We start from the raw sequence: 25,889 nt of genomic DNA, 5'->3' as shown, positions 1-25,889 counted from the left end.
AAAAGCAACAAAACGGCCCCAAAAAAAAAATTTTTTAATGCAAACTTTGCCACTTTTGTGGAAAGGGGACGTGGCTTCACAAGGGAGGTGGGACCACAGTAGTTAATTTATGGCAGAAAACTGACGTAAATTATAGTGGAAATCTACACCAGAGCCTATATGGTGTGGGGCATAGCAAAAGAGAGCTAGAAAATTAAAAAAGTATTAAAAAAAAATAAAGAATAATGAATGCTCACCGCACCGCTGCTCTTCTCCCCTCCGAGTGCCCTCAGCATGAGGTGGCTCATATAACGTACTGATGTCGGGCAGCATCAGGACGTTGTATGTGACGGAGCACTAATGACGCTGAGTGCTGCGTCTCATATAAGGCCCCAACCTGCTGAGGAGTCCCAAAGGTGAAAAGAGGAGGGGTGAGGTGAGTAAACTTCTATTTTATGTCCTATGGGGGAGGGGGCACAGTCAGCAGAAAGATGCGACAGATTTATTAAGAGGCGTGCGTTGCATCTTACTCCAGCAGAGCAGACAGCGGAGAATGGCGTATGAAACACCAGTTTTAGTAAATCTGTCCCCGAGTCTTATGCGTCTGTAACATCTGATTGGATTAAAGTTGAATCCCATTGAAATTAATTTGTCACTTCAGTTATGCTTTCAACATTGAACTTAATTTTGAGGCATGGAAAAAATAATTGCACAATCTCGCATCAAAAGCCACGACGTAGCCCGAGCTTTAGAGTCAGGTTCAGTAAGAAAGGTGAACTTTTTGTGCCATACCACTGTGCCCATCTACAGGTGCTCATAATACAGTCCTGTAGCACCTCATGGGTTCTCATGCTGAAGTTATTACATTTATTGAAGCAGCAGTAAGAATATAAAATTGAAAAAGACGGGGTGATAAAAAGCCACATTAGGGTCAGAAAAAGCAAGAAAGATAAAACCACCATTACATATTAAAGTGAGTAAATGGCAATGCAATGGAGCCAGGCATTAATAAATAATAAACAGGATTCCCCGGAGAAGGCTGTGGACAGATGACAGGATATATATATATGACAGTACCTGATGACAGTATATACCTGATGACAGTATATATATATATATATATATATATATATATATATATGACAGTACCTGATGACAGTACCTGATGACAGTATATATATATGACAGTACCTGATGACAGTATATATATATGACAGTACCTGATGACAGTATATATCTGATGACAGTACCTGATGACAGTATATATATATGACAGTACCTGATGACAGCAGACTGTTGATCATCTCTAGAAATATTGGATGGACAAACTGATAATCCTCGAGGAGCAATACTACTTGCTGCCCTTCTATGCCAGCCATCTGCATGACCTGAAGACAAGGGGACTCTGATTAGTTGATGATGAAGATGATGATGACAGGAATAACAAGCGCGCCCACTCATGTGTAAGACTATAAATCCAAAGAAAACAACAACTGCTCTGTCTGACGGCTATAGCTGTAGTCATATGTGCTAGAAATCTGGTGGATTAAATACAGCTAATACTACATAACGTGCATATGTTAAACCAGCTGCTAACATGGGGTCCTGATAAACCGCTACTTTACAACAGCAAACAACACATTCTGTGATCACATCTCGCAATACGAGATACTGCAATGAACAGTTTTCTCCATATGATCACTATGATTAAGAAGTATACAAACAGTATATACAAACTAACTAATCTCTAGAATATGCCATCACTTCGCGACTGCTGGGACCCCCCAACAATCCTGAAAATGCGTCCCACTTTCAGTTATTCCCTGCACAGTGACCCTGCCATACACTGGATGTGCCAGGTACTGCAGCACAACCCCATTCATTGTCAGGAAAGCTACTGCCAAAGGGAAAATAGTGAAGGGGCTACAGCACCAAAGCAGTGCTAGAGCAACAGCCCCTTCAATTTCAGGACTGGTGGAGGTCCTGGTTGTTGAATCCTCACTGATCACACAATGATGGCATATTCTGTCGATATTTCATCACTTTGTGTAATAGGAATACCCCTTTTAAAGGAAAATTCCAACCACTAACAGAAATGCATTCATTTGGCTGGGCACTCCATCTCAATATGATTACATTTAAACCTGGACAACCGTTTAAACAGTTTTAACTCAGGTGATCGGGCAAATGAGCACCTTACAAACACTGATTCCCGGCCGATCAGCTGCTTCGACTGCCTCCGGATGTTGTGAAGGGTATGCGGTAGTTGGAGCCGGAAGCAGATGGCTCCGTACATAGCTTAGCGGCCGTTCTGCATAACTGCAGCTCAGCCGCTATTCTGTGACCGGCGCCACCTGCTTCTGGCATGGGCGTCCGGTGCCAGGAGCAGCTGATCGGTGCGGGGTACGGGTCTCGGACCCCCACCGATCATATACTATCCGGCGGTCATGGTCCTCTGAACCTGTTTTTGGATTAGTTGGATTTCTTCATGCAGATTGTTATTGCTTTCCTTGTGGTAACCGGACATTAATATGAACATAGACAAGTGGATTACTTGAATTGTCTTTGTGAGGGAATTAGGCTTCAAATAAAAAAATGTTCTTTCATATTTGTCCCAGTTGGTGTTGTGATGGGTTGTGATGAGATCCCATCGGACATAGTTTACCTGCTTTAGGTCGTTCTTGAACTGTTTAAGCTCATATCCTCTGGAGATCTTGGGGGTGAAGAGCGCCGCTCCATGCATGTGGGCGACAAGGGAAGTGACAGTTCTACGGCCAACACCACTTCGTCCTGCCAGGAGAAGGGATCCACCTGGAAAACTCAGCACACGATCTACACGAGACATGAAATCCAGAACTTCTTGGAACAGGAGAATATCCAACTCTCGATTATCACGGCTGAACTGAATTACACCCTGAAAAAATATAAAATGCATGGAGAATAAAAGTATTTACTAAAATAGGCATGACAAGAGAGCTGACCGGTTCTCTGAAAAATTGAAATGCTATTGTGGTATCAGTTAGGGCCTGTTCACATCAGCGTTGGCTTTCCGTTCCGAGGTTCCGTCTGAGGTTTCCGTCGGGTGAACCCCGCAACGGAAAGTCAAACTGAAACCACAGCTTCCGTTTCAGTCACCATTGATATCAATGGTGAGGGAAACATTGCTAATGGTTTCCGTTCGTCACTGTTCCAGCAGATTTCCGTTTTTCCGACGGAATCAATAGCACAGTCGACTGCGCTATTGATTCCGTCACAAAAACGGAAAACTGCCGGAATGGTGACGAATGGAAACCATTAGCAATGTTTCCGTTACCATTGAGATCAATGGTGACTGAAACGGAAGCTGTGGTTTCAGTTTGACTTTCCGTTGCGGGGTTCACGCGACGGAAACCTCCGACGGAACCCCGGAACGGAAAGCCAACGCTGATGTGAACAGGCCCTTATGGTGAACTCAGAAATGCCTAAAATTCTCAAAATCTAAAATGACAGGGTACTGATGCATTGTACATTATTACTACTAGACACTTCAGATCTGAGATGTCCAAGAAAAACAGCATATTTTCATATATCAAATAACTACCAAGTATCGAAATTCTACAACGGTCGGTTACTGCGCTGCTGGACTATCCATGCCAAAAAATGTAACCAGCAGACAAGTGACTGTACATTTCATGAAAAAATTCATGTTTGACAGTAAAATGTATGAAGAAAATGTATAAAGTCACAAACCTTCTTAATAACATCTTTAAAGTCAGCAGAGTTCAACATTCCCAGGGGCTGTCCATGAGGGGGTAAGGCCTGTCCAGGGGCAAGTACAGATCCTGCTTCATGCCGAGCCCCCCAGGTTACACAGAAAAAGTCTAAAGAATGACAAGGACCGAAGAAAATGTGTAACTTTACAAAATATATAGGTTTTACACTTGTGTTAGGCCCCATGCAGACGACCGTAGAAAATCTCCGTAATTGCAGACCGTAATATGGTCCGCAATTATGGACCCATTCAGTTCTATTGGCCGCGGAGACCTTTCCGTAACGCTACGGATGGGTGCCCGTGTCATAGATATGTTCAGAAAATTATGGAACATGTCCATTCTTTTGCATTTTACAGGCAATCGCAGGCCATGATGACGGGTACGACCATGTGCATGGGGCCTCATGAGATGAGATGAAAATAGATTTTCCTAACATGAAAGTAGCTGAGCTGCAATACCAGACACATTCCACAGACAAAGGTGGCACTGTTTCTGGAAGAAATCAGACCCTTTTTAGCGAATCCCATATCCCTTTGCATCAAAGTCAAAGTCTTCCAATGAGTCAATGTAAAGTATCTGTCTAATAGAAGGGACATCTGCACAGTGGGGCCTTCGCTTCCCTTCTTATACATGTAGTACTGAAGCAGAAGGGAGCTCTGCCCATTTAAAACGAGGACTCACCCAAGCTAGGAAATTAAAACAATGGGGAATTGACTCAGAAAGTATATTTGGAAATTGTATAACTTACCGTTACACAATGAATAACTTTAATGTGCTAAAACCGTAATACCTCTTTAAGAATTTCTTTACACAGTCGGATATGGGCCGTTAAAATGAGCGCCGATCAACCAGACAGCTCTTTGATCAGCGATCGTCTGCACCTTCCCCAAGGAACAATGATTGGTAATGTATGGGGACAAACTATCGTTACTACGATCATTCACCCCCATACATTTTCATCATGTCGGCAGCACATCTCCCAGTTTACACAGGGAGATGTGCTGCCGACTGGCGACTATTTTATTGGCCGAATAAAAGATCTGATGTAGGAGCATTTGCTCGTTCATCAGCTGATCATTGCCCTGTTTACACAGGGCAACAATGGGGATCTTTTGCACGATTATTGCCCCGCGTAAAAGGGGCTTATCTGTTCATAAACACAAGACCAGGATAATGGTTCCAGGAGATAAAATCCCACCTGCCATGTGGTCCAATACTTCAGACCCCCAGTCTCCCTGCAGCACTGATATTAATATATTGTCAAAGACGTTGAGTTCCTTAGAGGTCACAATTCTGTCCCGGAACAATCTCCGAGCTTCATATGCCACGATTTCCAGGACATTGTCTTGAGGTTGTTGTGAGGATCCTTAGGAATAAGAGAACGTTGAGTTAGAGCAGGTTCCATGATGTGAGCGTCGCTGGTACATGGACTCAAATGAATTGGAAGAGAAAGGACTTACCATGTAAAGAGAAGGAGAAGGACACAGCAAAGATAAAAAAGGAGAAAGTTAGAAAACAAGGAGGCGAGAAGAGAGTAAAAACACATCAAACCAACTATAAAGACAAGCAAAACCAATTGTTATAATGAACAAGAGTCCAATATACAACCACATTTACTAGAAGGAAGCGTGTTAACATTGCAATGTCATGCACAGAATAAACTAACTAAATTGTAATATATTCTAAAGGGCTGCTTAAAAAATCTGCATTGTAATTTGAAAATTCCACAGCATTCCTAAAATCTGCTGCAGATTTTTTCTGCATCATGTAAATGGGGTTTTGTATAACCGTATTCATCTTCATTCTACTGCACCTTGTTTCACCCAGTCTACAGCTACCACTGGGAAAAGCTTTTGCTCTTACTGCATCAGGGGCTACTTAGTAGCTGGAAACCCCCCCACTGAGCAGTACAGGAAAAAAACAAAAATAAAATAATGTGTTAAATGCACAAATTATTTCTGTCACCACAAAGGGGGGGGGGGGGGGGCTTATTGCATGTGAATTAATTATTGGTTTCAAAAGGGACCGTATAAATCCCTATGCAGTGAGCTCCCTCTAGTGGCAGCTGCAGGCAGACAGATGTTTATCATGTTACCTTATGGCAAGGAAAATTGTATCAGAACCTATTTAGATTAAACAAAAAAATTATAGGTAAACTTCCCGGCCCCAGACCACAACTGTTAACCCCTCCGCCATCCTAAGCAATATAAAAATAACAACCATGTGCTGCCAGGTCAATGTTCAGACGTGGTCAATTTTTTGTGGATTTTCGGTGTTGATTTCGTGCACATTAAACAAGCACAGAACAGATACATACAATAACAAAACCTACCTCCAGTTAAGTCGTATCTAAACAGCCCGAGAATCCACTGTGTAAGGATACATGGTGTGAACAGATAATGACTGTGATCGTCAACTGAAAACTTCATCCGAACCTAAAGAGTAATGTAATGATTTAAGAAGATATCACAAGAACAGTAAAAAGTTTATAAATGTTCACTGACCAGTCTATAGAATATACATTTTAGCAAATGCAGCCTGACAAAAAGTGGCCAAAACTGCAGCAAAAACTCTTCAAGTAAAAAAAAACATAGCAAAAGAAGATCGAAGGAACTGCAGATCTAGACTCGGCTACAGTATGATCAGTGATCACGACGCCACAGTACAATAGAAAGTAGAAATACAAGGGTGAGTAGCGAGGCAGAAACCACATCAGAGTTAAATCAGTGCGTGTCCTACATCCGCAGCCCCCAAAAAATAAAATGTTCCCTCAAGTTGCTGTAGATAATCTTGGATGGAGTCTAAAGTGGATCACATTGGACACCACAGGTCCATTTATGTCTGAGATAAAACAAATATCACATTGCTCAAACGTCGACATTCAGATGTGAAGGATTTGATGTGGATTTTTGTTGTGGATTCTGCACTGAAAATCTGCAACCAAGTATAGTACAATACATGTGAATGGCGTTTTTAAGAGCCCATTCACACGTAGTGGGTATTTCCACTGCAAATTTGTATGCTGAAGACTTTCCACCGGAAAGCAAAAACTGCAGCAAAATGCAAGGCAGATTTTTCCACTGTGTCTAAACTCACCGTAATAGTCAGTACAAAGACTCACTTATGAAAAGCCTGGTAAGACAGATGTCACAATTCAGACACAAAAATAAAAAACCGAGAAGTTACCTGTTCATATACTTGAACCATTGACCCGGCTAACTGGTGGATTTTAGATGCTGAACCCCATATAGGATGTTTCTTTAGATTCTGGTGAAGAACTGGCTCCAAATAGGAGCTACAAATTGTCAGCAGTTGATCTCGTTCAGGATAGCTGCACAAAAATTTTAAAAAAAGCACAAAATAATTACAAATAATACACATTTGAAATATAAAATATTATGAACTGCACTGCAGAGACGTAACGTGTTATTTCCTGACGTGATGAGTTTATTGTCCTCCTGAACAGATGTTATACAAGAAGCTTCCCTCCCCTCTCACAGCATACATCTCACAGCCACATACTGAGATACTGCAGCTGCATCCCCCTCCTCCCCGTCACTCAACAGATATTTTGGGGACTGAGGAGGTATAATAATATTAATATTCTTTATTTATATAGCACCAACATATTATATTAAACAAATTAACATTTCAAACAAGAGGAGTGAGGACCCTGATCACATGAGCTTACAATCTATAAGGAAATAAAGGAGACACAAAACGTAAAAATAAAAAAAATACTTGATCAGTACAATGGTCCGGCCATCTTTTATACCCATGGGGTAGTAACATAAAGCTGCATGAGCCGGACACCAGCCAGTATCCGCGTATGACAGACCTGAAGTGCATTAGGGTGTAAGGAGTGTGGGGGATACTGCTGAATGAGGGGGTCAGGTTCTGAGGACTCATGTAATAGTGGGACCAAGGAAAGTCAGATTAGGGAATGTTATAGACCTGTCTAAAAATATGTGTTTTCAAGGCACGTTTAAAACGGTGGATGTTGGGAATTAATCTCATTGTCTGGGGTAGTGCATTCCAGAGGACTGGTGCAGCACGAGGAAAGTCCTGGAGACGGGAGGTTCAGATTATGGAGGATGTTAATCTAAGTTCATTGGCAGAACATAGAGCACGGGTAGAGTGGTAGACAGAGATGAGGGAAGTGATGTAAGGAAGTGCAGCACTGGGGGAAGAGTAATACATTTGAATTGAATTCTGAAGGGTATGGGCAACCATTGTAGTGACGCACAGGGTAGAAGAATTGGTGCAGCAGTCCAGTGCAGTGATTGGCACAGGGTAGAGACATTGGTGTAGCGGTTTGTCAGAAAGATGAGCCTGGCTGCTGCATTAAGGATAGATTAGAGAGGGGAGAGTCTAGCGAGGGGAAGGGAAGGCCAATTAGTAATGAGTTACAGGAGACAAGACGAGAGTGAATCAGAGAGACAATGAGAGTTTTGGTAGTTTCCACAGTCTGAAAAGGGTGGATTCTGGAGATGTTTTTGAGGTGAAATTGACTTTCGCGAAAGTGATTGAATGTGCGAAGTAAAGGAAAGATCAGAGTCAAAAAGATCTGAACAATTACAGAGAGTTTGCAGGCAGGAAAAAGGACATCTACATGAAGCTGAAAAGTGAAGATGTCACCTACCAACTCACATGTCCGGCTGATTTATGCAAAAGACAAACAAATGATAACAAATCAGTATAATCAGCCAACGCATCTGAGCCAAATACTTACTCGACTGTACATATCCGGACCACAGAGGTGAATCTGGTGGTCAGTTTATGCCGACCAATGGTGCCGCCAGCAGACATAGAAGCCACAATCTGAATATTTTCTAGGCCGACCCATTCCAAGTTATCATCATAAAAGCCGTGATATGTCAGAACCTTGGAAACAACAACAAATACAGTAGTATCTGCAAACCATGTGCACGTGACGATTATAGCCAAAGAGGTAACCAGTTTGCAAACAACACAATAGAAACTATTAACAATAACCATTGAACAGGTTTTATTTTATTTATTGTAAATCAAGATGTTACGGAGTCAACTTTAGTGAGCTACGCCTAAGGCTCTGTTCCCATCTGCGTCAGATTTGTCAGGAGGAATAGCTCTGCGTGCAATTCTATTTGTCAAAACTCTGGACACCATGACGGAACCGGACAGATCCCTATCATAAGACAATAAAGCCCATCGGGTAATGGTGACAATCATATGATGGATCCGGCACTGCGCCATAGTTTCCATTATAAACAGAAATCACAACAGATGGGAACGGAGCCCAGGAGGTAGCGTTTAACATCATCAGCTATGGTAACCCTATATACTGAAGCGGACGATGATAGTTTTATATTAAGAAACAAGGTCTATTATTATGATCGTTTTAATTTCCATGAATTTTTCCATTGTATAACTTTTAATTGTACAAAAAATATTATATTAATTTGCCTAAACCAGACAACGCCATTTAATAGGTAGTTACCTCTACTTCAAACCCGATATTTATTCACAAGCGAATACATGAAATAGAAGAGGGCTTCTCGGAAACATGGCATGAACGCCTGTTTTAGATGCTGTGAACACTGCTGAATCTCTTCAGACGCCTGCACATCAAATCTCCTCAGTCTATGACATTCTGGTGAATGGAGCGACACGGGATCCCATGCCCTGGTTTAGGATTGCTTGGGAGATGTAATTGTGGAAATGCTTTCTTGTTTAGTTATGGGGTGAGGCCCTTGTCCTTACACATCCAATCTCTGTAAACTCAACTACAAACTATTGTCTTGTTGGTACAGAACTCCTGATAAATTAAAAGAGATGAGTTCCCCTCTGTACCAGATATACGCTGGAGATGTGGATGAGAACCTGGCACGCTATGCCACATCTGGTGGCCATATATTTTAGCTGTCGGTTGAACACTCATTCGGCCGACAGCTATTCCTCCCAACTCCCCCATACACATGCACTCTTGGCTTGGCAGCGGATCTAATAACAAACAAAAGGATCAGGAACTTTGAAATTCAACCTGCCCAACCTATCTCTCCCACGACCTCTGCCATTGGGGGAGAGTCTGGATGCCACCATGCACATTAGATGGTCAGACGGTAGTGCCAAAATCAGTGTGTTCCGCTGGCATACATCTAATGTGTATCGCAGGTTTTAGGCAAGAGATTGCCTCTCTTTAGAATGCTTTATGTTGTGCATTCATGCATCGCTCGTCTAAGGGTATGTTCACACGGGCAAATTGCAGGAATATTTTGGTGCATGATATGCCTCGAAATACACTTCTTCCAATACGCCTAGAAACTGCAGCCATTAAATTCAATGAAAAATACACCATACAGATCAGACCAAGCATATTTTTACGCTGCTGAATTCAAATAAGTCTCTTAAAAAGAAGCAGCAGGTCACTTCTTGTGGCGTTTAAAAGCGGATTTTCCATTGACGCTACCAAAAACGCTTAGAAAATACGCCTCGAAAATCAAAACGGCTTTGAAAATCAGCTCCAAAATCAATTTAGAGGCGGTTTTCTTATAAAATCAGCCTCGTATTTCCTGCCTTAAACATACGCTGTGTGAACTTGCCCCAAAATGCCTCTGCTCTCGAGGTTTCTGGGTCCTGTTGCTAAAATTATTCCTGTTGTCCTGGGTCCTGTTGCATTATTATTTGAACAGTCTATAACATTTCTTACCTGCTGAAGAAAAGCCACCAGTGTGTTGGTGCCCCATTTGTCTGGCTTAGGGAGGTTGATATCTTTCAAGTACAGGACCAGTCTCTCACAGTCTTTGGGTCTGTACACTCGGCCCGTGTTAGTGCTGATCACTAGGCAGGTCTGTGTCAGCTTCTGCAATACATGACGGGATGTGGTCTGGGCACTGCAGTGAACTGTAGCGATGTGAGTAGATCGAAGCTGGGAAAATGCATAGCGAAGCAACATCCTGAAAGTACAGGTATAAGAAGGCACACACCAGTGTCACAACCAGCCCGGGGCATAAAGGTAGTGTGATCTATTACATTGCAGCAAGTCTTACCCCTTTCCACACCCTTCTGGTCCCACCAGTATGAAGGGCTGTTTAGTGTTGGAGCCCAACCATGGTCGGAAATAGTCCAATCCTCTCTGAATGTCAGGAGTTCTGATAACTGGAAGAGCCTGAGGATTACTGAAGTCATCAATGGTTACATTTTCAGGTTTCTCAAAGTTGTAGGACATGAGACGACCGGTTTTATCATCGTAATAGGTATCCAATGGTTTGCGGGGATCAGGGGGAGATTCCCGAGCCCAACTGAAAACCTAGAGAAAGTTTCGACAAACTGCTGTAGTTTGGGGTATTTTATTTTATAACATTATATAATTAATACAAAAACCATGAGAACAAAATGCTAAACTTCCCCTATGTCTTACATATCTCCTTTCTCTGTTATGCGATCATCCCTGTGCCGCCATTCCAGTTTCCTCCTCATCTGCTGCCAACTACTCACTCACAGTATACTGATCTGTAAATTACCTCTTTGGCAAAGTCATTTCTGGACTTCATATTAAGGTTTCCTCCGAGGCCTCGGATCAGACTAATAATGAATTGATTTCGATCAGTGCAACCATGAAGGTGAGAGAGTCCATTCATAACTGTTCCAATAAGACTGGTTTCCACCACAAAGTCATTCTATGGAGAGAGGATATAAACATAGGAGTAAAAGTCTTTAGCTTGTGTTAGTTCACATCTGCATTTTTAATTGTCATAGGAGCTGAACAGTGGCACCATGGACAGCAACAGCGTCTAACGGAGCCCAATGACAAAGTGTAGCTAAACGTTTGACAAACTTCTGACATGTCATAGTGAGGGGGGGGGGGGGGGGGGTCCGAGCACTCGTGTGAGCGCTCAGCCGCTTCGTGTCTGTTCGGCTGTTTCCGGAAATAAATGTATCGTGTACGGACTCAACAGAAAGTCTGAGTCCAAACTCTGATACATCGGCTTTCCGGAAAAAGCCGAACAGAAACGAAGCGGCTGAGCGATCACACGAGCACTTCAGCGGCTTCATTAAAGCGATTGGTGGTGGTCTCTGTGCTCGGACCCCCACCAATCCAAACTTCTGACATGTCACTATGACATGTCAGAAGTTTGTCAAACGTTTAGCTACACTTTAAGGCCCTTTTACACTGGGCGATCATCGGGTAGACGAGCATTCACATAACGCACATTGCTGATAATTGCCCTGTGTAAGCGCTTGATCATCTGCTGATCGTATCGTTTTGAAAAAGTGAAATATTATCGCTGTCGGCAGCACATCTCCTGTGTAAACAGGGAGATGCGCTGCCAGCATGATAATAATGTATGGGGACGAGCGATCGGAGTAACGACTGCTCGTCCACATCCATAGCTCCGTGTGACAGGAGAAAATGAGCGCCGATCAATGAGGTCTTGTTGATCGGTGCTCGCTGCACCGGCCGAATATCGGCAGGTGTAAAAGGCCCTCTATAATGAGTTCTGGCAGATTTTGTCGTGGTGTCATTTTACCGGAAAAAATAGTGCTGCATGCTGTGCTATTTTTTCAATCGAATGTGAAGGAATGTGCAACGGGGACTTTGATCGGAGCCTCCACACAAAGGAACCTTATTAGCATTTCACGAAAAGGACTTCTTATAAAACACTATGATTATATGACGATGACAACATTCACCAACAAAAAAAGCAATGCTAGAAAATAAAATACAGAGTTTTATTTCTGGCTAGAAATGTTTCATCTATATAAGCCTACAAGAAACCTCAAACTAAACCAAAAACAGGCATAAGGACGTCCCCACAATACAAGTAAACAACCTACGTAAAAGCACAGGGGACATAGCACCCAAGAAAAATATAACCTCCAAGTATTGTGAAAATAGAAAAAATCTTTATTAGGTTATAAAATATCAAGAACACTAAATATCAAAACCAGATATTAACCCCTTAATGACCGGGCCATTTTGCGCGTCAATGACCAAGGATTATTTTTTGTTTTTTCACGGTCGCATTACAACAAGCGTAACATTTTTTTTTTGTTCCGGCAACCTAGCCGTATAAGGGCTTGTTTTTTGCGGGACGAGTTGTATTTTGTAATTGTACCATTTTTAGATGCTTATAATATATCAATGAACTTTTATTAACTTTATTTTAGGAGAGAGAATTGAAAATAAGCAGCTATTCCAGCATTGATTTTCACGTTATAAATTTACGCCGTTTACTATGCAGCGTAAATAACATGTTACCTTTATTCTATGGGTCGGCACGATTACGGAGATATCAAATATGTAAAGGTTTTATATGTTTTCCTACATTTGCACAATAAAAACCCTTTTAGAAAAAAATTACTTGTTTTTGCATCGCCGCGTTCCAAGAGCCGTAACTATTTTATTTTTCAGTCAATGTGGCCGTATGTGGGCTTGATTATTGTGGGCCAAGGTGTCATTTTCTTTAGTACTATTTTGGGGTACATGGGACTTATCCATGAGTCGTTACGATCGCGGCGATACCTTATATGTGTATGTGTTATTTGTTTTGAGACTTTTACTAAATCAAACCACTTTTTGGGGAAAAAGTGGTTTTATTTTATTTTTACTATAATCTTTTTTTTTTTTTGTTTTTTTGTTTTTCATAAACTTTAACCCCTTCGCGCTCAGCGACGTAATAATCCGTCGCGCTAACTATATCGTTAGCGCTCAGCGACGGATTATTACGTCGCGGGGAAAATGCATCGCCATTTTCCCCCGGCGCGTGCACGAGCTGTGACAGCTGCTGTTTCCAACAGCAGGCTATCACGGCTCAATGTGCCGGGACCTGCCGCGATGGTCCCGCCTCCACGATCGCCTCTATTGGACAGTTAGTGAGCAACTGTCCAATAGTGGCGATCTGTCGCTTCACTTCCTCTCCCTGACCTCACATCCGCCCTGAACGCCCTGTTGGAGTTAGCGAGGCGTTCGGAGCGGTTGTGATAGAGAGAGAGAGAAGTGAAAGTGTGAAAAAAGTCAAATTACAAGTTAAAAAACAACTTTTTTGTGCTTCCCACCTCCCCAATCCACTACCCAGTCCTATACCCTTCCTCTTTGTGTTCCCCCCACGTTTTTGGTCAGTGATCTCCTATCACTGACCACTTCTTAGTTTTCAGGACCAATTTCTTGGTCCCTGGAGATTATTATTTTTTTTCTTCATATAAAACAAAAAATGTAAAAAAAAAAACAAAAAAAAAATAGTTAGTTTAGCCAATTTTGACAATTTAACTGGTTAGTTTAGTATTAGGGTTAGTTAGTGTCAGGGAACCGTCAAAAAGCGTAGTTAGGTATAGCGTCAGGGAATTTAGCGTCCGTAATCCGTCACCGTAGTTAGATCTAGCGTTAGTGGTCCGTCACTGTAGTTAGGTTTAGCGTCAGGGAAGCTCGTAATAATCTAGATAGGTTTAGTGTCAGGTACCCGTCACCGTAGTTAGGTTTAGTGTTAGGGAAGCTCGGAATTATCTAGTTAGGTTTAGTGTCAGGGAATAGTCGCCGTAGTTAGATTTAGTCTCAGGGAAGTTCAAATAAAATCTAGTTAGGTTTAGTGTTAGGAACCCTCGCCCTAGTTAGGTTTAGTGTCAGGGAAGCCCACTCGTTCTATAAAAACACATTTTTTTTGCTGGTTTAGCAGCCTATTGGGAAGGAATCAAACATGTCCCAACGGACATTTACTGCCGAAGAGGCGTATTCATTTCTTGCCTCCGACACAGAGTCGTCGGGTGGTGAGACTCTGTTCTATTTGTCTACCTCCTCATCCAGTGATGAAGAAGAGGAACCCCCTAGGAGACGCCCCAGGACCACCACTGCAGTTGAAGTCCCCGAGCGAAATGACCCCGCTGCAGCTCAAGCCCCCGAGCGAAGTGACCCCATTTGGACCCCCACACCAGACGTTTATGAGCCCCAAATCCCAGAGTACACGGGCAGCTCAGGGATAAAATTTAACACGGCAGGGCTCAGTGAGATGGAATTTTTCAAGTTCTTCTTCACTGATGACTTCATAGAACTAATGGTCACCCAGACTAATTTATATGCCCAACAGTATATAACAAAGAACCCCACATCGTTTTATGCCCAGTCCCACAGGTGGACCCCTGTAGATGCAGCAGAGTTGGGCAAGTTCTGGGGACTTCATTTGAACATGGGGCTTCTGAAAAAGCCGTCCATTAGGACCTACTGGAGCACGGACATCTTATACCACACCCCGATGTACCGTATGGCCATGTCCAGGATGCGTTATGAGGCAATACTTCGCTTCTTGCATTATACGGATAATGAGCAGTGCCCACCCCGAGATGACCCCAGTTTTGACCGTTTATACAAACTGAGACCCCTATTAGACCATTTCAGCGCCCGGTTTGCCCAAGCATACACCCCCGAGAAGTGTATTTCTATAGATGAATCCCTGGTACATTTTAAAGGGAGGCTTCAATTCCGCCAGTACCTGCCGAGTAAGAGGGCAAGGTATGGCGTGAAGTTATATAAGCTGTGCGAGTGTGCATCAGGGTATACCTACAGGTTTAGGATGTATGAAGGGAAGGACAGCAGTATTCAGCCCCCAGAATGCCCCCCCTTACTGGGAATTAATGCAAAAATTGTGTGGGATTTGGTGCACCCACTGCTGGACCAGGGTTACCACCTCTACCTGGATAACTTTTATACCAGTGTCCCACTCTTCAAGTGCCTCGCTTCCAGAAGTACTGTGGCATGCGGCACTGCTAGAAAAAATATGAGAGGCCTCCCTAAGACTCTGCTTGGGCAAACACTCAGAAGGGGTGAGAGCAGGGCACAATCTAGCAGCAATTTATTGTGTGTCAAGTACAAGGACAAGAGAGATGTCCTTGTATTGACAACAATACATGGCCACACCAGTACCCATGTACCTGTACGAGGTACCAGTACAGAGACCCTCAAACCAGACTGCATCCTGGACTACAATAGGTACATGGGAGGGGTGGACTTGTCCGATCAAGTCCTGAAACCCTACAGCGCCATGCGGAAATCGAGGGTGTGGTATAAGAAGCTGGCCGTGCACATTATACAGATGGCATTGTACAATGCGTACGTGCTACATCGAGGTGCAGGCCAGAGGGGAACTTTCCTGGAATTTCAAGAGGTGGTTATCAAGAACCTAATCTTTAGGGACCAAGAAGGGGGGGCACCCAGTACTTCTGGAAGCGAGGCCACACGCATTGTACCAGGGCAACACTTTCCAGGAGAAGTTCCCCAAACTGGCAAGAAGGGAAAAAGTCAAAAGAGGTGCAGAGTCTGCTCAAAGAGGGGGATAAGGAGGGAAACAATATACCAATGTGACACGTGTCCCGAAAAACCAGGGCTCTGTATGAAAGATTGTTTTCGAATGTATCATACATCCCTTGATTTTTAATTTACCCTGATGCACTCCGCACAGCTTATCCCCCTCATCTTTCCCTTCTGAGCCCTGCCGTGTGCCCAGGCAGCTGATAACAGCCACATGTAGGGTATTGCCGTACCCGGGAGAACCCACATTACAGCTTATGGGGTGTAGATCTCCGGTGGCGCATGCTGGGCACACTATATCGGACACTGACATGCCATATATATATAGAAAATTGCAAATCTCACTCTGAAACATCTGCTGCGCATTATCTTTTACACAGTACCTGTGGGGTCAAAATGCTCACTACACCTCTAGATGAATGTCTTAAGGGGTGTAGTTTTTAAAATGGGGTCACTTCTTGGGGGTTTCAACTGTACTGGTACCTCAGGGGCTTCTTCATACATGACTTAGCACCAGAAAAGCTCCAGTAGGCCAAATGGTGGTCCTTTCCGTCTGAGCCGTGCCGTGTGCCCAGGCAGCTGATAACAGCCACATGTAGGGTATTGCCATACCCGGGAGAACCCACATTACAGCTTATGGGGTGTAGATCTCCGGTGGCGCATGCTGGGCACACTATATCGGACACTGACATGCCATATATATATAGAAAATTGCAAATCTCACTCTGCACCATCTGCTGCGCATTATCTTTTACACAGTACCTGTGGGGTCAAAATGCTCACTACACCTCTAGATGAATGTCTTAAGGGGTGTAGTTTTTAAAATGGGGTCACTTCTCGGGGGTTTCAACTGTACTGGTACCTCAGGGGCTTCTTCATACATGACTTCGCACCAGAAAAGCTCCAGTAGGCCAAATGGTGGTCCTTTCCGTCTGAGCCCTGCTATGGGCCCAAATGGCAGTTTATCTCCACAAATGGGGTATTGCCGCACTAAGGACAAATTGGGCAACACAATGGGGTATTTTGTTCCCTGTGAAAATAAGAAATTTTGATCAAAAATTACATTTTATTGGAAAAAATAGCATTTTTTTAATGTCACAGCCCAATTCAAATAGGTGCTGTGAAAAAACTGTGCGGTCAAAATGATAACAAAAACCATAAATGAATTCCTTGAGGGGTGTAGTTTCCAAAATGGGGTCACTTCTGGTGGGTTTCCATTGCTTTGATACCTCTGGGGCTCTGCAAATGCGACATGGCACCCGAAAACCAATCCAGCAAAATCTGGACTCCAACAAACACATAGCGCTCCTTTCCTTCTGAGCCCTCCCATGGGCCCAAACGGCAGTTTATCACCACAAATGGGGTATTGCCGCACTAAGGACAAATTGGGCAACAAAATGGGGTATTTTGTTCCCTGTGAAAATAAGAAATTTTGATCAAAAATTACATCTTATTGGAAAAAATGGCATTTTTTTAATGTCACAGCCCAATTCAAATAGGTGCTGTGAAAAAACTGTGCGGTCAAAATGATAACAAAAACCATAAATGAATTCCTTGAGGGGTGTAGTTTTCAAAATGGGGTCACTTCTGGTGGGTTTCCATTGTTTTGATACCTCAACACCTCTTCAAACCTGGCATGCTGCGTAAAATATATTCTAATAAAAAAGAGGCCTCAAAATGCACTAGGTGCATCTTTGCTTCTAGGGCTTGTGTTTTAGTCCACGAGCGCAGTAGAGACACATATAGGACATTTCTAAAAACTGCAGAATCTGGACAATACAGATTTAGTAGTATTTATCTGGTAAAACCTTCTCTGTTACAGAAAAAAAATGAATAAAATTGAAATTCAGCAGAAAAAAAATGAAATTTGCAAATTTCACCTCCACTTTGCTTTAATTCCTGTGAAATGCCTGAAGGGTTAAAAAACTTTCTATATGCTGTTTTGAATACTTTGAGGGGTCTAGTTTTTAAAATGGGGTGTTTTATGGGGGTTTCTAATACATAGGCCCCTCAAATCCACTTCAGAACTGAACTGGTACCTTAAAAATAAGGCTTTTGAAATTTTCTTAAAAATGTGAGAAATTGCTGTTTATGTTCTAAGCCTTGTAACGTCCAAGAAAAATAAAAAAAATTTCAAAAAACGATGCCAATCTAAAGTAGACATATGGAAAATGTGCACTCATAACTATTTTGGGTGGTATTACCGTCTGTTTTTCAAGCAGATGCATTTAAATTCTGAAAAATGCTATTTTTTGTAAATTTTCTCTAAATTTTGCAATTTTTCACAAATAAAGACTGAATATATCGACCAAATTTTACCACGAACATGAAGCCCAATGTGTCACGAGAAAACAATCTCAGAATCGCTTGGGTAGGTTTAAGCATTCCGACGTTATTACCACATAAAGTGAAATATGTCAGATTTGAAAAATGGGCTCTGAGCCTTAAGGCCAAAACTAGGCTGTGTCCTTAAGGGGTTAAACTATTTTACTTTTTTTTGTCCCACTAGGGGACTTTACTTTGCTATACCAAAGCATTATTGCCTGTCAGTGTAAAACTGACAAGCAATCTATTAGTCCCTCCCTCTGTCAATTGATAGCGGCATGTAATGGGTTAAAATTACGTAATTGGAGCGCGCTTCGATTCCGGCAGTTTGGGTAGGAGCCAGGCTGTGCATATCAGCCTTGCTCCTGCCGCTGATCGCGTGGGTACACTGGCAGTACCCACGCAATCAGAGGGTGAATATATCCATCCTTCGTCCTTAAGGGGTTAAGGTCACAATCAGAGACAATATCAGGTAGGTAAGATGTTAAAAACCTGAAGGCCAGCAGAACAATCCACCTCAAAATGGCAAAACCAGCCCTAGATGTCCCCACTTATTTTTCATCTTACATGATCAGTTAGTAATTAAAATAGTTTTTAGTAACTAGTAATAAATCTTTTTCTATATTTAAGCGGACCATGCACATAAGCTAGGCCTCGTTCACATGCGTCATAGGAGCAAAGCAATGAAAATAAGCACCGAAGCCCTTGCATGACTGACACCTCCGACACCCAACAGAAGCCATTGACTTTAATAGGTTCCGTCGGGTTTCCTCTGTGGTGTCACTCGTTTTGCCGGACAAAATAGCGCAGAATGCAGCTTTATTTTGTCCATGATTTTTTTAAAGGGATCTGTGATGGACGCTCCTAACGTGGCCAACAACGCAGATGTGAACGAAGCCTTAGGGTATGTTCACACGGCTTAGCAAAAAACGTCTGAAAATACGGAGCTGTTTTCAAGAGAAAACAGCTCCTGACTTTCAGACATTTTTGTAACAACTCGCGTTTTTCGCGGCGTATTTTACGGCCGTTATTGGAGCTGTTTTTCAATGGAGTCAATGAAAAACGCCTCCAAAAACGTCCCAAGAAGTGACATGCACTTCTTTTTCGCGGGCATCTTTTTACGCGCCGTATTTTGACAGCGACACGTAAAATTAAGCCTCGTGGGAACAGAACACCGTAAAACCCATTGCAAGCAATGGGCAGATGTTTGAAGGCGTAATGGTGCCGTTTTTTTAGGCATAAGTCGAGGCGTAAACGGCCCGAATTACATCTGAAACCACTGCATGTGAACATACCCTTAGATGTTGGACGTAAGCTAGGTTTCCTGAATCCCTTATAAATATACATGTTTTGCTAAGCTGAGCATGTACCTTATTTCAATAGGGGCATAAGCGGCTAACGGACACATCTGAAACACTTCTCTCTCAGGAAGCAAATGATTGTTTCCTTCAGTCAGGCCATCTCCACACACACTAAACTGTTGGTTGAACCTGTCACATTGTGAGATCCATCAACAAATATCCAACCTTTATGGCCAGCTATATACAGGAAGGGTAAAAGAACAAAACAATCTGTAACGTTCACGGCCGCGGACCGTTGTTCCTACTCACCCCTCGAAGGCCGCGGCCATCGACTTGTGAGTGCTGGCCGGCATCTCCTTCCTAGGAGACGCCAGCATTCACTTCCACTCCGCTCTGCAGTGTCCTGTAGTGTGTGCGTGCTCATGCCCGGCCTTAAAGGGCCAGCGTGCGCACATGTAAAATATGGTTAATTAGCCATAATCACCATGGACTATAAAAAAGGCTCTGCCCTTTCACTCCTAGCCTGAGCGTTGTTGTAGTTTTCCCATGTTTGTGTTGCAAATGGTCCCTTAGTGTTATCCCGCTCCTGGTGTTCCTGTGCCCTGCTACCTGTATCCTGTGCTGTTTAGTTCCGGAGCCTGTCTAGTGTTGCAGTCGTGTTGTGCCGCCTGCTGTTATACACCACGTCTGCTGTTATCTTCCACTCTTGGTATCATCCGCCACGTCTGGCTCAACCTGTCACGCCTGCTGGTATACACCACGTCTGATGTCATCTGCCACTCCTGGTACCGTCCGCCACATCTAGCCCCATCCATGCCAGAGCCTCTGCCATTGTCTGGACTACCTCAGGTACCCTTGTGCTATGAACTCTTTATATAATTATTTCCATAGACTGTGACTTGGCCAGCTGCCTCTCCGCTACGGTGGAGCGGCCTAGTGGGTCCACATACCCCCAGATCATGACACAATCCATTTCATTCAACCTATTTGCATGTGTGTTAATCCAGAAAGACACAATGACAAATCCTCTGTGACATATTTCTACTTGTTGTGGCAACAAAAGCCATGAGAGTAGTGTGAACATAGCCTGAGGCTAATGTGTAAGCTTTGTTTTTAGCTTACGTTCAGCATATATGATGGGAAATGCTCCCGAATGATATGTCGAACGTGTCCATAGTGCATAATGGGCCGTTCTTATGCCAAGCATCATATGTCAATTTGGCATACGCTCAGGTGGCATACGTTAGTATACCTTTTTTCCCCCACTCTAAGGAAACTGAGCTGTATATGTGAACAGAGCCTTAGATCTAGAAAAAAGTATAGTATATGTGCATTGTGCCATTGAAGCCAACGGTCAAAGACTGAAGTGATTAGAGACTGACTGGTTACTGCCGGACTACCCCAAACAAAAAGGCTGCAGTTGTTAGAATTCTGTAAGGATTTATGCACCGATTTACAGAAAAGCCACAGAATAGCTTTATTGAATTACAAAGGGGCAAAACTACATGAGGATCAGCTGCAGATTTCCTGAATTCATGCTGGATTCACCATAGTCTTTCTAATAGATTAGTTGCCGCGGTTGATATTGACTGCGGCATCTAAGTGGTTAAGCGTTAGTGCAAGGTGTCCGCTGTAAATGGGGTTACATTATTTTTTAACATTTCCGTTTTTTTAAACGTGCATTTTTTTTAGGTGTATGTCATCTGTATGTGAATTGTTTTTAGCCCATAGAACTCTTTGGGTTGTATTTAAAAACGTATGTACCGGGTTTGCATAGCTCACATGTGCCTATTTGCTCCAATTTTTATCATCCATATTTGTCCAACATTACAAAAACAGGCAAAAAATAATAATAATTAACAAAAAAGACAGATAAAAATGGACAACTCAGAACACAATACGGAGTAAAAACGAATACCTTTAGCAGCAAATAAAAAAAAAAAACTAAAATTGTAAATGAAAAGGATCCGTATTGCCCATCTGTATTTCCATACGCAAGCGCGAATGCGCCCAGACTCTTACTGGATAATAATCAGATCTGTTTGAGATTTATTCTTTATAACCAGGGGCCCCACAGTCTTGAACCTCGGCGCGCTCTCACTTCATATCAAATAAAGTCGTTTTTATATTGGCAAATTCAGGCTACACTGTAAGTATCTCTTACTGAAGCGACACTGACAGCCCAATGATATAATACCCTGCGATTTATCCAGAGGCAGACACATTTTACTTCAGTCAGCAATGCGAGTATTTAACACTCTGCACAGACGGCGGTGGCTTCAGGTGAGGAGTCTTATTACAAGCGCTGAAGAGTTTCACCCCCGGCCAATTTCATTTTGATCAGTACTTTAAACTATTCAGCAATTCCCCTTTCGTTTTTCTGCAAGGTTTCTGACCGGAGCGCAGACTGTTCATTTGCAGGCATCTCGCGATATACACAGACAGAGTAGAATCAGCTTCAGTAGGCAAGAATTGCTCATGACTCTGATACCTGAAGTTATACTTATTCCTTCCACTTGCATACTGGCCATAAACACATCAAACTATTTAATTCGGTCACCGCCGGCAGCATGGCACAATACAGTATTTTGGACTTCCACTGCCAGCGGGGCATCTAATATACTGCAAATGACCCGGAAACGACTTAAAACGAATACCTGTAAATATTTCTCGGTAATGTACCTGTTTAAGAACCCAATTTATAGCCTTCTCAAAATAGTCTCCAATCCAGTTCTCCAAATTAGACCTGTGTGCTTCTGGCTGTCCCCGGAGCCATGAATGGATCAGAGAGTTCATATCGGTGTTTTCATCACTTTTCAGGAAGGGAAAAAAAAGCCAGAGTTAATTCAGTAAAGATAGAAGTGCTTGAAAATGAATGAACAGTCCCTGTGGAGGCAAACAATGCGATTACCTTAGGAATATCATTCCCATCCTGGAGATGGTGGCTGGAGAAGCGCTGCTCAAGTCATGGGTTTCAAACACAAAGTTTACATTGGGACCAAATTGAATCCTCTCCCCGCTGGGCATAGTGAGAAGGCGGTTGTCATCCAGAACAGAGTTTAAGGATTCAATCCACTCAGGGTCAATGTCCCCGTCACAAATTATCCAGGAGCTAATTTCTATTTACACAGACATAAGGGAAGACAAGATAAAAGAAAGAAAAAAAAACAGCATAAAACATACTACCTTATTTATCCAGGAATTATTCGGGAGATTTCAGACTATCAAACTTCCCAGTAGTTTGGAAAAGTTGATAGTCCAGCATCCATGGGACTCATGTGAAGGAAACTCTCCCATCTTAGCAACCAACTTTCAATACTTTTGTGTTTAGGCATAATTCCACTTTTAGACAAGGACGTCAGTGACTGTCGTTTGAGGCAAAATCACGGGTTACCATGACTGTCGCACAAATGTTTTCCAATAGGGAAGAAAGTAATGTGTGACTTTTTCCTCCAAAAAAAAGTTTAATAATGTTATAATGAAAAGTTATTATAAAAATGTTCCATTATTCTGTATAGTCTTTTCCCAATTCCTCAGTTTCAAGAACTCTGCTTGCTATTCTTCAGTAGAAACCTTCAGCTTACTTCCAGTAGATAACATGTGATGGACACACAGCTGCACGGCTCGTTACAAGACACAGCTCTGATAGCTGAACTCCACCTGTAATCAGTCCTGCACCGGTGCTCTGGCAAGATGCTTATAGACTCTCTAAAGATGGGTCGCTCAATCCTGGCCTTTAAGGGTATGTGCACACGATAACGGCAAATACGACTGAAATTACGGAGCTGTTTTCAGTAGAAAACAGCTCCTGAATTTCAGACGTAATTGCTACTCCCCTTGTTTTTTGAGGGGGTTTTACAAGGAACAGGATTTCACCATATTTTTTGTATGTGCCATTCATATATTTATATAAGCTAATCATGTCCCCCCTTAGTCGTCTCTTTTCAAGGCTAAATAGGTTTAATTATTTTAATCTTTCCTCATAACTTAGATTCTCCATGCCCCTTATTAGCTTTGTTGCTCTTCTTTGTATTTCTCATCCTTTCTATGAACTGGAGCCCAGAACTGGACTGCATATTCTAGATGAGGCCTCACTAATGCTTTGTAAAGTGGTAATATTATATCCCTGTCCCGCGAGTCCATGCCTCTTTTAATACACGACAATATCTTGCTGGCCTTTGAAGCAGCTGATTGACATTGCATGCTGTTATTTAGTTTATGATTTACAAGTACATGAACATGAGGTGCAGTTATCCTTCTCGCCTACACTGATAATACAGAATAGTGGCAGGCAAGGCCAGAGAAGACTGCTCGGCTATGAATAGAGTAATTTAGAAGCGCTGTGCTCAGACATTGAGGAAATGTTCAGTTTTAGTTAAATGACTGGTATAATGAAACATGTCGGTGCCAACACAGTTCATCTTAACCAATATTATAAACCTACATCTGTTTATATCTATATACAAAACACTAATCTGCCAGTAGTGAATTTGATAATAAACCAGTAGTTCAGCACCATCTGTGGTTGGCAGAGACTGCTGGGAGTTCTAGTTCTACATAACACTGTAACAGAAATGACTGACCTGGGGGTTCTCGGACCACTTGACGTGCACTGTTAGTTAGGACTCCATCTGACCACTCTCTGGTATCCATGTCTATATGGCCAAGTAGCTGGTGTCTAGGCATAGCTTTAGGATTCATGGTATATTGTTTTACAACCTTTCCAATCTTTCCAAGTGCAGATCGTAACATGCGCCATAGGGCGGACTTTCCGGCACCACTTGGTCCGACGATAACTACTCCCATTCGTTGACGCAGCTGTTCATATAACTCCAGAGCTTTCTTAATCTGTGCCGATGAAGTGCGAACAAGTTATGTGATCAATGTAGTCAAATATGACACCATTAGCAACTGCATTTGACAAAAACCCCAAAAAAACCTGGCGTGTCATTAACAATAATTCACGGTGAGGCACACTTAACATTTTGCTCATTGATTCCTAAAGTGAATCTGTCACATGGTACATGTCATCTGATTTGCGGACAGCAGGTTATAGAGCAGCAGGATTTGAGCTGATTGATATATTTTGATGCAAAAAACGGATACAAACTAAGCCAACTAATAGGGAGAAAAGGGAATCCAGCAAGATGCGCCAAATTTATCATACACTATGCGCCACTTTCATACATTTGGTGCATTTTCTGACTGACTTCTCTAAGTTTACACGGTCTAAAACTTACAGTATAAGTAAATCTACCTCACTGAGTCTTTTCTCAATAAACTATATAGCAATCTGCTCAGCTGCTCCTGCTCTATAACAGGCTGCCTGCAGATCGTACAGTCTGGTCAATGTGACAGGTCCCCTGAAAAGACTAACTAAACTTCAATTATTTTTTCCATAAATCAATAAAACTAGCACAAGTCGTCACCTCCTCCTCCTAACTATTCATTCACTGAATTTACTGATAAAATCTGTATACAGGAATCTGTACACAGAGATCAGGTTACAGATGTTGCCCACAGAAGTCTATGGAGAGGGGAGGTGGGGGGGCTGTTGTAGGGAGAAAAGGGAGAGAAACACACACAGATGTGCTGCAGCTTCTGGTATCCCAGAGCTTGATTCACAACTACACTGCTCATTACTGTATAATGTCCTCCATGTTGCTAAAGCTCCTTCTATATTTAGAGATAGGGGAGCAGGTTCTCATGGAAGTCATCTGAAATGTTTCGGTACGCTTTAAGAATAAAGTGGGCGGTCTCCACCAATGACTGACTGCCTTCTATTTAAGAGTGTGCATACAGAAATAGTTGTCAATCATGGTGTAGGACCGCCCACTAGACTCTTAAGCCCACGGTGAGCAGTGATTTAGATCAATAAAATACTGAACGTTATCCCAAATCATTTCTTACCTTCTCACTATATGCTATATATGAATCTACTCCCCTACTCCTGCTCTATAACATGAGGCCTACAGATTGGACAGCATATATAACGTGACAGGTTTCCTTTAACAAATCAAGCACATACACCTCGTTGATTTCATTAATAATAATTGTTCTGTTTAATTTTAAGGCGGAAACCTGATTTTGAAATAATTCTGGGCCTATAAAAATAATTAGATTGGTTAATGTTAATTTGTCTATTTCTATCTATCTATGACCTGCTTACCGGAGATGAATTATTCCATGAGAACTAAATCTCTGTGGTTGCCAGAAAGCACCGTATGTCTGTTTTCTGTACCTCCCATAAAGATT

At 42.4% G+C, this 25,889-nt stretch overlaps 1 protein-coding gene across 7 annotated transcripts in view; it reads right to left on the bottom strand.

Annotated features, from left to right (window-relative positions):
• The window catches only part of DYNC2H1 (dynein cytoplasmic 2 heavy chain 1), a 372,805-nt gene that overhangs the window by 246,996 nt on the left and 99,920 nt on the right, over positions 1-25,889 (bottom strand). For 5 of the 7 annotated variants that reach the window (XR_012881305.1, XM_075851543.1, XM_075851542.1 and 2 more), the window contains exons 38-51: positions 24,218-24,482; positions 22,546-22,753; positions 22,317-22,446; positions 16,871-17,038; positions 11,234-11,389; positions 10,760-11,019; positions 10,420-10,666; positions 8,464-8,615; positions 6,918-7,062; positions 6,064-6,166; positions 4,930-5,097; positions 3,709-3,839; positions 2,645-2,893; positions 1,259-1,367 (exon numbers count right to left, since the gene is read on the bottom strand). Coding sequence is in view for 6 of the 7 variants with exons in the window: in XM_075851543.1 (XP_075707658.1) it covers positions 1,259-1,367; positions 2,645-2,893; positions 3,709-3,839; positions 4,930-5,097; positions 6,064-6,166; positions 6,918-7,062; positions 8,464-8,615; positions 10,420-10,666; positions 10,760-11,019; positions 11,234-11,389; positions 16,871-17,038; positions 22,317-22,446; positions 22,546-22,753; positions 24,218-24,482 (2,491 nt within the window). In the remaining variant the exon portion in view is untranslated. The remainder of the gene's footprint in view (positions 1-1,258; positions 1,368-2,644; positions 2,894-3,708; positions 3,840-4,929; positions 5,098-6,063; positions 6,167-6,917; positions 7,063-8,463; positions 8,616-10,419; positions 10,667-10,759; positions 11,020-11,233; positions 11,390-16,870; positions 17,039-22,316; positions 22,447-22,545; positions 22,754-24,217; positions 24,483-25,889) is intronic. The other 2 variants (XM_075851540.1, XM_075851541.1) reach the window with 2 other exon arrangements.

Source organism: Rhinoderma darwinii, chromosome 2, assembly GCF_050947455.1.
Source record: "Rhinoderma darwinii isolate aRhiDar2 chromosome 2, aRhiDar2.hap1, whole genome shotgun sequence".
In the NCBI taxonomy this organism is placed as follows: Eukaryota; Metazoa; Chordata; class Amphibia; order Anura; family Rhinodermatidae; genus Rhinoderma; species Rhinoderma darwinii.
Note: the sequence above shows the minus strand (reverse complement) of the source record. Positions and strands in the feature narration are given on the sequence as shown.